The sequence below is a fragment of the Argopecten irradians genome, chromosome 5 (assembly GCF_041381155.1).
Source record: "Argopecten irradians isolate NY chromosome 5, Ai_NY, whole genome shotgun sequence".
In the NCBI taxonomy this organism is placed as follows: domain Eukaryota; kingdom Metazoa; phylum Mollusca; class Bivalvia; order Pectinida; family Pectinidae; genus Argopecten; species Argopecten irradians.
In genome coordinates this window covers 36444868-36462079 of record NC_091138.1, presented here as the reverse complement: position 1 = coordinate 36462079, position 17212 = coordinate 36444868, and the positions used below count along the sequence as shown (strand labels likewise).

General features: G+C 35.8%; 1 protein-coding gene across 5 annotated transcripts in view; it reads right to left on the bottom strand.

Moving 5' to 3' along the window:
- LOC138323685 (very low-density lipoprotein receptor-like) overlaps positions 1-17212 on the bottom strand; it is a 34222-nt gene that overhangs the window by 4346 nt on the left and 12664 nt on the right. For all 5 annotated transcript variants that reach the window (XR_011208584.1, XM_069268471.1, XM_069268467.1 and 2 more), the window contains 8 exons: positions 16149-16277; positions 15637-15756; positions 14603-14734; positions 13430-13613; positions 10200-10430; positions 9801-9919; positions 9181-9314; positions 7757-7907 (listed from right to left, as the gene is read on the bottom strand). Coding sequence is in view for 4 of the 5 variants with exons in the window: in XM_069268471.1 (XP_069124572.1) it covers positions 7757-7907; positions 9181-9314; positions 9801-9919; positions 10200-10430; positions 13430-13613; positions 14603-14734; positions 15637-15756; positions 16149-16277 (1200 nt within the window). In the remaining variant the exon portion in view is untranslated. The remainder of the gene's footprint in view (positions 1-7756; positions 7908-9180; positions 9315-9800; positions 9920-10199; positions 10431-13429; positions 13614-14602; positions 14735-15636; positions 15757-16148; positions 16278-17212) is intronic.

Here is a 17212-nt window from a genome sequence, read left to right as displayed (position 1 = left end):
AAATTTCAAAAACCTTTCTTCTGAATTCACAGATTTGATAGAACCAAAATATCTTCATTGATCAAAAAAGTCAAAGGAGGTGTTGCATGGCCGCCCACAATCGATTTTTAATTTTTTGGTGCGAATACATCAATCGGCACATAATACGTATCGGAACAGTACTTATTCCATGAATAGATTAATCATGCGACTACAGCGCCACCTTTTGTAAGTTTTACGTCCGATTCCTACTTGTGCGCATTTAATGTATCATATTTAGGCATACAAAACCCAAAGATAAATTAATTTGGTGTAATAACATAGCATTTCGTATTATCTTTTTAAAGTGAATAGTCGGGCAAAGGAAACCAGTCTAAATGCGTTCTTTGGCCTTCCAAAAGTCATTGTATACCATAATGGTGGTCAAGTTCTGCTTACGGTGTCCAGTTTTGACCATTGAAATTTTGGGGAAGCCCCGTGTAAATTTAGCACAGTTCTAAATATAAATTCGCCAAACTGAAAACGAGGCTGCGTGGAAATGTCAACATGGACATGTGTTTCTCAGTCGTGTCGGTTTCGTTTCGTGTGATAAACCACTAATGCGGTATGCAAATTGTTGTTTTGAGATGATACATTTGATGCAAATGAAGTATTCTTACATTAATGACAATGCTTTGTAATCATTTTTCGATAAAAGCATATTGTACATGGAAATCGACACAAATATTCGGCCGATGCAGAGATGGGGCCCCGGCAAGGGGCAATTATTGCAGCATCGCATTCGTCGTATTTTACATCAACCGAATCATGAAGGTTAAATACAAATAATCGTAACATAATTTCCCATTTAAAACCACACGAAAACGTTCCATAGAACGTCCATGCATGTAGCTGTCAAAGATGTGAAAATAAATTAGCTCATACATAGATATTTTACAAGTACAATATATGTGTTCAATTATTCGTGTAGTTTTTTGCAGAGATTTAGTTAAATTATCTATGTCTCTGGTTTTTTTTTTTTGTTTTTTTTTTTGTAAACAATATTTGAGTTCTGGAGAGAGATGACATGAATGTCCAGCTGGAAGGAAAGAAACTTTTATGATGTATATGTATCGTACAATGTATATATGTAAACGTACATTCCATGTAGCTGCTATAGAATTACAGCTAGGAAATTCTCTCAAACATTGATAATATTTAATTCTTTACATTCATGTAGGCCTATGCTGTGAGAATTAACACATCATATATATTTCCAGAAAACATATAGGCCTGCATGTATGTTACTTTCCTTTCTGTTGTTTCCTGTTCTTTTTTGTGCTCTGGAGAAAAAGATGATTGAGTTGAAGAAAAAGTAATTAATTAAGAGAAATGTGTACCACAGTACTTTGTCTGTAGCCGAGGGGTTCTATACTGTTTTAATAGTCCAGTAATTAATAATTAAATTGAAAATTTCAAAATTAAGATGAAATTGTAAATTTCATTTTTGAATGAAGTGGTTCCCCTCCTTTGAGAGTACACAGTGTGTATACCCTTTTTGGTTTTTAGGAATAATACCTGAATAGGAACCTGAAATAACATGACAATCAATCAGGTATGTGTGTGTTGGGGGGGGGGGCTAAAAGACAGAAGAATCATGAGGTTGGGAAGTTGTAACTTGAGTGGGGGGTTGAAATATAGAATAGCTACAGATAACTGGAAGTGGAAGGGTGCTTTATCATTGATCTGGTCATTGCATATTTGGGGTTTACATGGCTTTTTTTTTTGGTTATTTAGTCTCATTGATTTTGGAGCAACTTTGAATCCATATGGTACTGTATATCTTTCTTTTTTCCATGTGTAGCTATTTCTTCTGTATTTCACCTTTCGCCCAAGTCACAACTTCCCAATAGGTACCACTTTTTTGTTTAGAACTCATATCAAAGACAGATGTACATAGTACTACATACTACATTTTAGTCTATGTGTTTGTAATCACTGTTACTACAGTATTAATACATAAATGGTCTATGTACAAGTTACACATAGACAATAAATGTGAAATTTGGTTCAGACAAAAAGATTTTTAACATTTCAGATAACTTGCTAGTTTTATGGTTTTATTTATATGTTGAGTCTACTCTCTTGTAAAGTAGAATTTAGAAATCCTAAGACAATGGTATCTATATTGCTATATGTAAAAAAAAAACCTTATATTTTAAAAGTAATTGAAAAGCTATCTCACAAGCCCTGACAAACAAATGGGCAGGCATATGGATGCAAGAATTATAATCACTGGATCTAGAGGACTAATATAAACAAATATTTCTACAAAGTTAAACAATGAAAAAGTATTGCATCATAATTTTATTTAATGATTACAGTTGAAAGGAACATTTAATAAATTAATACTGTTTAAATGTTCTGTTCATGATCTTCTAGGTCTATATTGGAAAAGTTTACTTTCAAGAGCACTCAAATCAACATTCTTCAGTCTTCATATGATGCTAATTGTATGTATTTGTATACATACACTTGTATACAGGTCCAAGGGATGAACTTTATGTATTCATGTCACTATGCATGCATGGTGCCTGAAAAAAAGAACCAACAATTTTTTATATCTGTTGAATGTGACAAAAATTGAAATGATTAATTTCAAATATATATAAATGAATAAATGTAGGTTCATTCTACAGGGTTTTTTTTATTTTAGAGAAAACATTTTATAAGTTGTGAATGTTTCACTGATGCATTTGATAGAATCAAATATTGTTTCAAAAAAGAATCTATAGTTCCAACAAAAATTCAGAATAATTATAAATGATACATGGCTGCAGTACATTTCAACTCTGTAAAGTTTGTCATGTACACATGTACAAACACTATTTATTATTATGACCAGTAATAATACTGTATGTGTCCTCCAAATATATCTAAAGAACAAGCTAAAACCTACATGTACATATGTATATGTGTATATCAGAACATATACAATACAATTTTACCAATTAACCTACAATGTAAATCCTATACACAATGTATGTGTATAACACTACCAGAACATGTACAGAACAAAAATTTACAAATTAAAAATCTATAAATATATACATCAGAACTGTATGAATTGACCGGTAGCATAATATTATAGATTAATTGAAACAAATCTTAGCTTGATAATGCACTAGCGGTTACATTCTAACTGTACATGCATTACAACGGTACATTTTATAAATATACAGGGCATTCATTACCCCTAAAGAGGCCCCACTAAAGAACCGCTATTTACCCCAGGGTTACGTTTTACGCGATTGGGGAACAGGTATGAAACATGTGACCATATGTGACCACTCATTTATGAAAAAATACTGCTAGGGACTATTTACATAATGATCAAAATACGAAGACTCACTCACTATCAGCTGAGCAGGGAGTACCGGGTAGTAGGCCTAGGTACGTACAGTAGCGGTCCGGAGCCGCGTGCTCGTTTGAACTGTTCTCTTCACTTTAACAAGTTGTATTAACACTGTCCATGCGTTGTAATGTTTACCGAGTCAGTTGTTGGGATTGTCGCTGCTCCATTGCCTTTCCTTTCGCATTTTAGGTGAGTCAGTTGGTTGTTTTTGCGGAAACATTTTGGTTCAAAACTACGGTAGCCATGTTTTGTTTACTACGGAGAGTGGTGGGTGTTGCGCATGCGTTAAGGTTGAACTGCACTCATAGCCGGTCGGGAGGACTTTTAGGATTCCCATAGATATTATTATTTTCTTCGCATGTACAGCGATTTTGACGGAAAGTTTTATTTTTCTAATTCATAAGAAATTATACCGGATATATTAATATCATTTTTACCGATTTTACAGTCACTTGCCCGACTATTCGCTTTAACGATATACAATACTTCATCACATCTGTTGGGATTTCCTTGCAATTTCCAGTTGTGCTCTTAATTTTTCATGAAAAAAATTTCATTTCATTAGTTTTTAATTAATTCCTTAGATAACAATGACAAACCCCGAGTACCCTAAAATTTTAGCAATCAAAAATATCTTCATATATCATTTATTGACTCCATGAAAATATTGTGTCGATGAATCACTGGATATGCCGACTTTTTTGCACTTTTGTACGTCTACCCCCTTTATTTCTTACCCAATATCAAAGTACTGAGAGTACTGAGTGATAAAAATGTTAAACGAAAGCTGTACTTCTCTCGGCTCTATCATATATCAAAAGCCGCATTAGCGACGTCATAGTTGAGTAAAACGTATCCCATGTAAGTTGGTGTACCAAAGTTCGGTCAAACTGACATGTATATTGACATTTGATCCATATCCAAATAAAAACTTGTTTTGCCTATATATCACAAAATATTAATTTTAGGGTCATATATTGAAATAGACAATACATTGTGTCATAAAGCAAAATAAGGTCAATATGACTTATTTTCCTACACCAATCGTCAGAAGTATTTCCTATTTCTGTCTTCATGGGTTTATTTACTTATTACTAAGCAAATGTTCCGTTTAGCGAAACGTATATCGATGTAACTTATATGTTGACCTTAGATATTTCTCAAAAGGAAATACTGTTGTTCTGCTGTCATAAACATGTCATGGATAACTAGGATTTCATTCGTGAGTCAAACAGCCCATGTCTGACAATTATTCACTCAATAAAACATGGTCAAACTATACAGTAATGAAAGAATCCAGTGGACTGAAATTGCTCAACTTTTTTGGGGCACCAAATAAGATTTTGCGCGCTAGGAACTCTTCAATTGACGTTCTTGGTGTCTGATATAGTTAAAAAATGTTACTATGAAAGTAGGTCAAATAAACAAATCATGTAGAATTTTAAAGACCCACTATCTGAGTTATTTAGGCTTTCATATATTGAAAAGCTGTTTGAAGATTTTCATACATTTGACCTGTCTGAAGCTCTTTATTCCAGCATACTGCAAGGCGTCTTAGTTTTTGTCAAGAAGTCGTTTATGTTTGGCAATTTCAACCCTGTGATCTTCAATTAATGTCAAGGTCATTCATTTGACAAACATCTTTGTAGCCCTTTATTTGAGAATACGTTAGGTCTAACATGTATCAATGCCTTTCAGTTATTGAGAAGAAGTTGTTTGAATGAAAAGTTTATGAACGACGGCGCACGAAGTACGATCACTATAGGTCACCCTGACCTATCGGGCAAGATGATTTAGGAACATTTGCCCTTCACCCCAACATGCTATATGTACAATATCAGGTCTCTAGTCCTCTTAACTATTCACAAGAAGTAGTCGTTTAAGCTATCATTCTACAATCCCAATATCAGATTCCAATGCCTCTTAGTTATTCACAATAAGTCGTTTAAAGGTTTTAGCCTATTTGACCCTTGTAACATTAAATGAACGTGGTAGTCTTTCGTGCCAGCATACTACAGGCCTTATATCAGGTATCTAGGTATATTAGTTATTCACAAGAAATCGTTTAAAGATTTAGTCTTTTTGAATTATGTGACCTTGAATGAAGGTCAAGGTAATTTATTTCCGCAAACTTGGTGGTCAATCATTCCAGCATTCTACATGCCTAATATCAGTTTCTTGGGCCTTTCGGATGTTGAGAAGAAGTCGTTTCGATGAAAAGTTTATACGAACCACGAAATGCGAACAGCGCATGACAATGGACAAAGCATGGTGACTATAGGTCATCCTGACCCTTAGGGTTAGATGAAGTTACGACATTAAAATGAACTAACGATGAAAACGCGGTCCTGCAGGTAGGGCGTTAAAATTGTACCTACTGCCCCTATTGCATGATCGTAAAAGGCGACTAAATTTAGGATCGTATCATAGCATCTCTTCTTCCTAACTTAATTTATATTTCCTAACGTCTTCCTTGACACCGCCTCACGTTTGGCCTTCGGTTGAGAGCTCGCCCCTGTGAGGTAGGCTCTGGGTTCTGTCACCTGGCCGAGACACACGTTACACCCTGCTTAGCGCTCAGCATTAAGGGAGTAGGACGACTGATTCGCATGTTGTCAGTATAATGTGACTGAGTGGGAATGTGTTGCTTATACCTATGCAAGGATTTCTAGAACAGTTCTAGAACTGCTCCAGAACGGTTCCGGAAAGAGTTCTAGAAGTGTTCTAGAATTATTCTAAAGGAATTATAGAATCATTCTACAACGTTTTCTAGAAAGATTCTCTAAAACTGTTCTAGAACAGTGTTCTAGATTGTTCTAGAGTAATGTTCTAGAACAATTCTAGAACTATTCTGGAATTAAGAAACTGGAGCAGTTCTAGAACATTTCTGAAAAAGTCTCATTTAACATTGTAGAACCCTTCTGGAACAGTTGTAGAATTGTTCTAGAACAGTTGTAAAACTGTTCTAAAACTTTTTAGAGCGTTTCTAGAACTTTCATTAGATAATCTAGAAAGCATGCACTTTCATGAAGGATGTTTGATGAGGAAAAACTTATAACTTGTAATCAGTACCTGGCAAACTTTTTGATGGTATTATTTCGCGATACTAAAGGTAAAATGAGACATAGCGCCTCGTCTGATGTCTGATTGACGCTAGCAGAAAAGATACCAAATTTAGTCGCCTTTTACGATCATGCAATGGGTATAGCAGGTGCAATTCTAACACCCTACCTGAGACGATGGCAACATTGATGGTTCCCGTTAACAATAAGCAAAGGACACATACTGTCATATTTATTACCTTAATGCTTATACAGTTTCTGGAATGCAACATGGCATTGTATATATGTTAAATCATAACTGTCAGTATTATATGTCCCACTGTTTCAAAACGGATAAGTAGAATTTCTAAAAAATATTATAAACATGAGTTAATGATGATAATTTCAAGGTTTGGTTGAAATACGCAACTCATCATCACATTCTACTCTTACAGTAAAGTCGGTAATATTACAGTGTACTCTCTCAGTACTTTGATATTATGGAAAATACAGGGGGTAGACGAAATAAACCTAAAAAAAAACGTGGCATATCCAGTGATTCATCCATTTGAGCTGTTTATGGTGAAACGATGATAACCTGAATATAATTTTAAAACATCAAAATTTTAGGGTACTCGAGCAGTGCCTTACTTATTCTGTTGCTCAAACGAAAAATTGAAAACTTCAAAAAGTCGTATTTTTTGTCAAATTTGATATTTACGTTCCATTTGAGATAAAATGATATTGGATACAGCCAAGTGTGATATGTCGTTAAAAAGGCAATTTTATGTGGTATTTTTAATCATAAGAAAAACATGATTTAAGTGTTTTTACTATGACTTATGCCAGGTAAAAGGCCCAAGAGGCTTTAAATTTACCAGTGTTAATGTAGGAGGCGCTGTAGTCCTAATAATGGCCCAATCGGGTTTTAAGTATTATAGACATATGTGTATTAATGCAATTAATTAATTTAAATTCAAAAATCAAAAAATTATCGTGGGCGGATTTTCAGTCTATAACACCTCCTTTATAAAAATACTGACAGACTTCAAGGGCCTAATGGGCCAATATATAGTGTTCATATGTCTTTGTTTTATTCTGTATCTGAACTCAGATGACCGTTAAGGCCGATGGCCCTCTTGTTAAATTATGTAATTATAGTTCTAAAGAGCTAAGTTTAGTTATATATTAGTACATAAAATATTTGTTTGGTGGATATGTAAATTTACATCAGCAAATGGTTTGTGAAAGTTAACATTTAAAAGTATGGTTCATAACTGAAAATCAAAGCTGTTCCTATTCAAGTCGTTAAACTGTATGATTAAGATAAAATAGAACTTACTTTGTCTTTGCATGGCTTTGTTGTATACTTTTACTCCCATAGGCTGAACGATGGAATCTGACATCTCGTTGATGTAATTCGTCACGTGACCATCTACTTTTGAAACTCCAATAACACCTCTATCCCTCCATGACGTAATGTAGATGTTAAACTAGAAATGAAACACGATGGTTGTCACTGATACATTATATAGTATACAAAGTTTTCTGAACTCTTTTCTGAACTCGACTTTCCCGATTTAAAAAAAAAGAAAAGAAGAATATTGAGAAAAATTAACGTATTAAGTCAGGTTATCGAGTTATCGGAGTTCGTATCAACTAACTTCTACTCAACATAATGTTTCATTTTTCCTTGATGACTACAAGTAACATGATATTCATATGACTAAACGACAAAAGAATCATTCAGAACGAATTCGAAAGTTTGTTGCCCGCTGAACTTATTGACATCTTAATTCTGATAATGCTCTTCTGTTAATACCTCGTGACCTGAGCCGGGGGTGGGGGGGAGGCAAACAAATCTTTTTGCCCTCCCCCACTCCATTTTCGCTTAGTAAAATGTTCTTAAAATGCACATTTTACTAAGCGAAAATGGAGTGGGGGGCAAACATATCTTTTTGCCCTCCCCCACTCCATTTTCGCTTAGTAAAATGTTCTTAAAATGCACATTTGAAAAGAAAAAGTGCCCTCCTGCACATTTTTGTACTTCATTTTAGAAAACTTTCCGCTTCGCGGCGCGTTTCCTAAAACGTTCAAGCATGTAATATTCGAACCTTTAATAATGAAAATTCAATACACACGAACTAGACAAAAAGTGTCCATCAAGGGATTATACTATTTCAAAAAATGCTGCTTAAAAGATTAGTTTGTTTATATGTCAGCAAGACAATCAATTCATTATGATTTTGAGTTACACAACAATGTGCCGTTGGTGTGAATCCGGTATGTTCAGATCGAGCTTGGTTGCAAAATGGTATGACGACACTTCTAAATGCAGGTAACTTTAAAAATCATCAAAACACATCGTAAAACACATCTCAGCCATTCTAATTCGTAATAGTTTTCCAGTGGATATTCAGGACCCCCAAAACTCGCACGCTGATTTGCGTTATCATTAATTTCATGTTAGCGACGCCACTGTCTATAGATATGTACAAGAATTATATGTAATGATATATGAAAAAAAGTATCTCTTGTGGGTGCGGGGGCTCGCGAAGGGAGGGGGGTGTTAAGAAATATTGAGGATCTTTGCCCCCCCCCCCCATTATGTTTCATCTTCCTACGCCACTGTAACTATGTCTGTTTTATTTGTAATAGTTGTCCTAATTTGTTAAATATCATTTTAGCTCCAATATGATTTTTACTGTTACGACAGTATTCTTCTGATGTTATTTAAATGAACATACATCTATTACTCTGACTTACTTCAGATGTTGTAACAGCGAAGCCATGACCTATAACCCCACTGCTGATAACTCTCCTGTCACTTCCGTCCGTCAGTGACGACTCAACCGTATTCGTTTTTGCATCAATCCAGTAGAGTCGGTCGTCATAACTATCTGTAAAAGTTAAACAGATAACACCTTAAACTGTATATCAATTACAGTTTCCTTCCTCCAAATTTTCAATAAACAAAATCACGAATTCAAAGGGTTTGCGTTGCCCACTTTTAGAACCTAATTCAGAGAAACCCTATTGAGGCTACTTCCATCAGATACATGCATTTATTTGCCAGTTAGCAAACAGAAATAGCAGAACGGCATTGTTTTCATTTATTACAAGATCACATTTTTGCCTATTGATGACCACAAACTCCTTATTTTTCTTTTATTTGTAACCAAGTATAGAGAAATCGTGTTTTTATTTGTTAACGTTATTGAAAAGGAACGACAGAAAACAGTATTTCCTCGAAACAAGAACAAGAAAAAAATGTAAGATTATCTGTGTAATCCTTATCAGCATAGAAGATTCATTTCGCTGTTTTTATGTCTAGTGTAGTGATAATCAACTGTACGACAGTAACCCCATGGATATCGAGGATGTACCTATTGTGATGCCATTAGGCCATTGTAAGTTGGTTGATACTATAGTGCTCCTTTGTTGACCATCCATCCCGGCTCTGTCTATCTTGGCTTGACTTCCCCAGTCGGTCCAGTACATCCACCTGTTTGATAGATACGACACATTGTGATTCAGTATATATTTGTAATACTTTGTAAAACAATATTAGAAGTAATTTAATACAAACTTAAAAGAAAATTTAAAAACATAAAAGTACACAAATATATTTGGACCAAGCGTTACGGAGGAGCAGACATATACTATTTAATAATGACACGCGCTGTATTGATAAAGGCCGAATTTGATTGATTATGGATATGTTCTCGAAATGTCTGAGTCAGCGCTTACATATACATTTAAAGCAATATTTTATTTACCCTTACCCAGTAAACGGATTGACCACTATCGCTCTCGGCTCATCTAGGTCTTCACTGACCAATACTTTTCTCATCGTGGCATTATAGTTTGAGACTGATATCTCATTGCGGCCCGTGTCTGTCCAGTAAATCAGGTTGTTCACCCAATCCACCGCTATACCGTCGGGTATATCTATATTTGAGTCCTGCACGACTCTCTCGTCAGTAACCGAAGAGGAGGCATTGAGAAATCTAGCACTGAACGAGGAAACAAAAACATTGACTTTAGTGAATTATAGTTAGTTAAAATTCTATCCCAGTTTAAACGATGATTAATGTGTAAGCGTATACTGCCTATTGTACGAGAACTTCAAGGACAAAGTTGATATTTTTTATCCTCCGCCCAACGAAGTTGGCGGGGGATATACAAATGGGTTCCGTCCGTCCGTCCGTCCGTCCGTACGAATGGTTTCCGGAGCATAACTCTAAAACCAAAATTAGATATTTCCACGAAACTTCATACTCACATTGGTCTTATGGTCTAGTAATGCCTTTTGCTATTTTTAGGTTATCATTTTTTGCATTTTTTTCCGTAACCATGGAAACATTGCTGAAAATATCATATTTTTGTACCAGGTTCGTTTCTGGAGCATAACTCTAAAACCAGAAGAGACATTTCCACGAAACTTCATAGACACATTGGTCTTATGGTCTAGTAGTGCCTTTTGCTATTTTAAGGTTTTCACTTTTTGTACTTTTTTCTGTAACCATGGAAACATTGCTGAAATGGCAGATTTTTGTGTAAGAATCGTTTCCGGAGCACAACTCTAAAACCAGCAGAGATATTTCCATGAAACTTCATAGACACATTGTTCTTATGGTCTAGTAGTGCCTTTTGCTATTTTTAGGTTTTCATTTTTTGCACTTTTTCCGTAACCATGGAAACATTGCTGAAAATATCATATTTTTGTACCAGGTTCGTTTCCGCAGCATAACTGGAAAACCGGTTGAGATATATGCACGGAACTCCATAGGCACATTAGTCTTATGGTCTAGTAGTGCCTTTTGCTATTTTAAGGTTTTCGCTTTTTGTATTTTTTTTCTGTAACCATGGAAACATTGCTGAAAATGGCGGATTTTTGTGTAAGAATCGTTTCCGGAGCAAGTACAACTCTAAAACCAGCAGAGATATTTCCATGAAACTTCATAGACACATTGTTCTTAAGGTCTAGTAGTGCCTTTTGCTATTTTTAGGTTTTCACTTTTTGTGCTTTTTAGCTTGCCTATTCGAAGAATAGGGGGAGCTAATGTTGTCACCCCGGCGTCGGCGTCGGCGTCAGCGTTGGCGTCCCATTTCATGTTAAAGTTTTTGAGCAAGTTTCTGTTTCGTCAATTGTTTAAGCTTAAGTCATCATAAATGTTTATGATTTTATTTTCCTAATGTGTATGGATGCTGAACGTGATAATACAACCAATTTGGGGCCCTTTAGGGGTTTTATGAGTCTGTTAATTTGTCATATTTCCATGTTAAAGTTTTTGAGCAAGTTTCTATTTTGTCTATTGTTTAAGCTAAAGTCATCATGAATGTTTATGATTTTATTTTCCTAATGTGTATGGATGCTGAACGTGATAATACAACCAATTTGGGGCCCTTTAGGGGGTTTTTGAGTCTATTAATTTGTCATATTTCCATGTTAAAGTTTTTGAGCAAGTTTCTATTTTGTCAATTGTTTAAGAATAAGTCATCATAAATGTTTATGATTTTATTTTCCTAATGTGTATGGATGCTGAACGTGACAATACAACCAATTTGGGGCCCTTTAGGTTTTTTTTGAGTCTGTTAATTTGTCATATTTCCATGTTTAATAGTAAATACTTGAACATCAACTTCTTCTGAATAGGCGAGCTTTGCTGTTCTCCAGCAGCTCTTGTTCTGTAACCATAGAAACATTGCTGAAAATATCATATTTTTTTAGCATGTTCATTTCCGGAGCATAACTCTAAAACCAGCAGAGATATTTCCACGAAACTTCATAGACACATTCTTTTTATGGTCTAGTAGTACCTTTTGCTATTTTTAGGTTTTCATTTTTTTGCACTTTTTCTTGTACCATGGAAACATTGCTGAAAATATCATGGTAAATGGTAAATGTTACTTTGCAAAACTCCACCCATCTTTGTGTATATAGTCTAATATAAATGTCAAGGCTGTATACCTGATTCAACAATTGCAGTCCCGCTCTACTTGAATGATACTCCATCTTTCTTTAGCTCAACTTCCTTTTTCCTGTTTTTTTTCCATACACATAAGTCTCAACAATCAAACTTACTTTAGCTTTGATATCTCCATTGGCGGAGGATCTGAATGACTATGTCCTTGTTTTAATTTGTACTAGAAGGATTTGATTTGATATTATATCAGAAATTCTCTAATATCTCCTCAAACATTGCTGATTTGTTAAGGGTTGTATTTACTATTTGACATCTTATTTTGTGTCGTCTGCAAGCTCTCCGGTCTTGTTGGCACCTAATCTCTATATTAGAGCAAAACCAGCCCAATTTGGAATGAGACCAAAATATAAGTGGCATGTGAACAGATTTGACCTAACCAAGTGATCGATTTCCATCATTGTTACAATAAAAAATATCGCATTTTGGGTACAAACATTAAGGTTTTGGGTTTACATAATTTGATCACAAAATGCAAAGATTAGACCATTCAAACTTTTGTTCAAGATTTTGTGATATGCTTAGCTAATTACATTTAACATTTGGTGTAATATTTTTAACTTCTTAGGGGCAAACTCATTCCAGGGGTTACTATCATTGTCGTTATATCTACCGATAGACTGTGTTATAACTAAATTGGAGGCTCCGTATGTGCCAACAGATAAGACAGTAGTTTAATCCTTTGATTTAAATCAAAAAGCTTCGAAAAACGGTATACTGTATATCTTTGAATTTGGGCATTCGCAATCTGTAAGGAAGTCTGTAGACATGTGATTGGTATTTTTACTCATGAAATGACTTCATGTTTGCTATGACATTGTCAAAGGGTTGATATAACGACAGCGATAGTAACCCCTGGAACATCATGGATGGGGACATACTACAAATGGAGTATATATACAATTACGTGTGATCCCGCTTTTTAAAATAATGATCTGGGAAGTTATTTGTTCTGCGTCGGAGTAAGCATTGCAAAAATAAATATATTAAACCAATTTTATACCAGATGTTTTCTGTGTTTCCCTTACCAAAATATACTGCTCTGTGAGTTGTCTGTCCAGAACACCAAGTCGTCGTCGTAATCATAATCCACACCCACCATGGCATGTTGTGTCCCCGAGTGGGAGATACGTCGAGACACCGCCTTTTTATAGTTGCCGTAAAGGGTGACCATCTTCAGACTGTTCCTGTCCGCCAGGAGAACTTCAGTGACTGTAGCATAGACAAAACACGTTAGAAGAACTATAGATAATACAGTGAAATAGTAACACAAACTGATAAAATGTGGTAACTGCCCTCCCTGGTACTCCCTGCACTGAAGTTCAAATGCATTTCCTCCATCTTGCTATATCAACAGAAAAGAACATTTCTTTCCGTTTCACATATAAATTTTGCTATGTTGTGTTCATGAGATGACTACGTACACAACAAAATGATTCTGACAGTTCATGCAAACTATCTCGCTCACAAAATTTTACATACAGTAATCTGGAAGTAGCAATATGATTGGCCAATTGGCCCAATCACAAGGTCACCAAAACGTGACCCCTAATAGGATGTTGTCAGATCCTCAATGAAACGAATTGATAATAAGAATCTACATGTATATTGTAATGAGATTAATACCTTACCTTCAGGTAGACACCTTACGTTTAGGTAGACATCTTACCTTCAGGTAGACTCCTTACCTTCAGGTAGACACCTTACCTTCAGGTAGACCCCTTACCTTCAGGTAGACCCCTTACCTCCAGGTAGACTCCTTACCTTCAAGTAGACACCTTACCTTTAGGTAGACACCTTACTTCCAGTTAGACACCTTACCTTCAGGTAGACACCTTGCCTTCAGGTAGACACCTTACCTTTAGGTAGACACCTTACCTTTAGGTAGACACCTTACTTCCAGTTAGACACCTTACCTTCAGGTAGACACCTTACCTTCAGGTAGACACCTTACCTTTATGTAGACATCTTACCTTCAGGTAGACACCTTACTTCCAGTTAGACACCTTACCTTCAGGTATACAACTTACCTTTTATGTAGACATCTTACCTTCAGGTAGACACCTAACCTTTAGGTAGACATTTTACCTTCAGGTAGACACTTACCTTCAGGTAGACACCTTACCTTCAGGTAGACACCTTACCTCCGGGTAGACACCTTACCTCCAGGTAGATACCTTACCTTCAGGTAGACACCTTACCTTCAGGTTGACAGCCAGTTTCGTCCCTTCCGTTGAAGCAGTCCTTGGTACCATCACATCTCATGGCGGCGTCAACACACGTCTCGTTGTCACATTTAAACTGATTCTCCGAACATGTGACAACTTTTGTACCTGTTGTGTGAATCAAGAATTTCATAGAAACCTAGACCTTCTTATTGATTATGTACGAGGGCAAGTGAAACCCGCCTGTCTCATTTTTGATGGAACCGAGTCCAAAAAAAAAGACCCAGCCATTTGCTGGCAAGATGGTAATGACTACAGTTTTTGGACTGAAAAAGCTGTTAAGTGTGTTGGACTGTTACCAGAGATAAGTACAAAAAACTGGAGTGAACTATGCAAACTTGCTAGATGACCTGAGGACCATCTTCTGTGAAAACGCTAAGGTATACTCTCTAAAGGCCACACATGCGAACTTGCAATGGATAATGTGGAATGAACACTAACATTCCTAAACTTCAGCAAAATCCCCATTATTTAAGGTTATCCACAGTAAAAAATACAAAAGTTAAGAAAGTTTGTCTTTTGTCCGTCGTCGTCCGCCGTGCGCCGTACGACGTCCGATAATTGTGAACGCGATAACTTGAGTAAATATTCACTGAGCTTAAAGAAACTTTATATGTAGACTAACATTGAAAAGATCTCGGATGAGTTCGAAAATCGGCTTGATTTGAATGAACCAATAATTATTATTGGACCCTGTGAACGCGATAACTTTAGTAAATATAAACCGAGCTTAATGGAAATTTGTGAGAAGACTAACACTGAAAGATCTCGAACGACTTCGAAAATCAGCTTGATTCGACAGTAACTTATATTCACCGAGGTTAGTGAAGCTTTTTATGTAGACTTATTAGATGTACATGTATGTTCCTATTTCGTGAACAAAAGTTCAAATCAGTTGGCTAGTAAATTACATAACTAATTTCTATCAATATCAGGTGACCGTTAAGGAGACAAAATCGAAACTGATCCACTGAGCTTGTGTATCACAATTTTATCCAATCATTACTCACAGTTCCACTCGTCCGATCCGTCTTTACAGTCGGCGTTTCCATTACATACAAACGACAGAAGGACACAGGCCATCCGGTTTTTACACTGGAACTCGTTTGAGGAGCATACTATCTGAGAGCCTGTGGTAGTAAACAGTAACTTTACAGAAGTCTATACTCTAAAATAACGACATATGTTTGTCAACTTTAAATACGACTTTTATCTAAATACATTTTTTATGTTTCCACGCAAATTTGCGCTTTGTTTGTGTAAGATATCACTGATTTCTAAAGTAACTGGCAGTATAACTATTTATAACTACATGTGTACATTGTATACGTGTATTAGTTATTGTGTTTTAATAATTCTGAAAAAAAATATATCCTTTAACAACTCCGAGTTACTTGTTATATGTATGTCTGCAGAGACTGTAAAATGAGTACATTTTTTTTTTTTTTTTTTTACTGGACTTGCATACAAATATTTTACTATCTACTTTAGAATCCGATCCAATGCCCCACACTTTACTTACAGTTTTTCTCGTCTGACCCATCCGGACAGTCTGGGTCGCCATCACACGCCCACGCTTTAAGGATACAATGTGTCGGTTTGGATTCACACATAAATTCCTTGGGAGAACAGGTCGCGGTTGTAACATTACCTGTACAGGAATTTCAATCTTGGTCAAATATAAACTTAATTTAAGGCAAAAAAAATAACATGTCTGTTTAGGGTTACATTGGCAAAAAAGTAGGGTCGGTAGGTCGGCATGTTTTTTGTTAGTAGGTCACCTGAGACGAACGAAGTCTCAAGTGACCTATTCTAATCGCCTTTTGTCCGTCGTCGTGCGTCGTATGTCCGTAAACAATTTACATTTTCGACTTCTTCTCCAAAACTGCTGAAGCAATTTCAATGAAATTTTGCACAAACCTTCTAAGGCATAAGCCCAATCAAAATTGTGAATTATATGGTCCCCACCCTCAGGGGGCTGTAGGAGGGGCCAAAAGGGGTAAAATTGAGTACAATTTCAAAAATCTTCTTCTCTACTCACAGATGTGGTAGAATCAAATACTCTTTATAGATAGAAAGGTCTTAAGGTCCTTTACAAAAATTGTGAATTATGTGACCCTGGGGTCTCTAGTTTCCCCCTAGAGAGGAGGTTAAGTTTACTATAGTTTATATTAGGAAAACACATTTTTGATCATTATTTGGTCATTTGTAATAGGAAATGAGTCAAATGTTGTCATAATTATCAGTATGAGATGGCCGTTTAATCCTATTGACAAATTTTCTATGACTGACCCCCAGGAGCCTTAGGGACGGGGTCAAAAGGGGTCAAATAGGCTTAAACTTCAAAAATCTTCTTCTGAAATTATAGAAATGGTAGAATCAAATACTTTTCATAAATTGAAAGGGCTTAAGGTCTTTTACAAAAATTGTGATTTATATGACCCTGGGGTCTCTAGTTTCCCCTTGGGGAGGAGGTTAAGTTTACTATAGTTTATATTGGGAAAACACATTTTTGAGCATTATTTGGTCATTTGTAATAGGAAATGAGTCAAATGTTGTCATAATTATCAGTATGAGATGGCCATT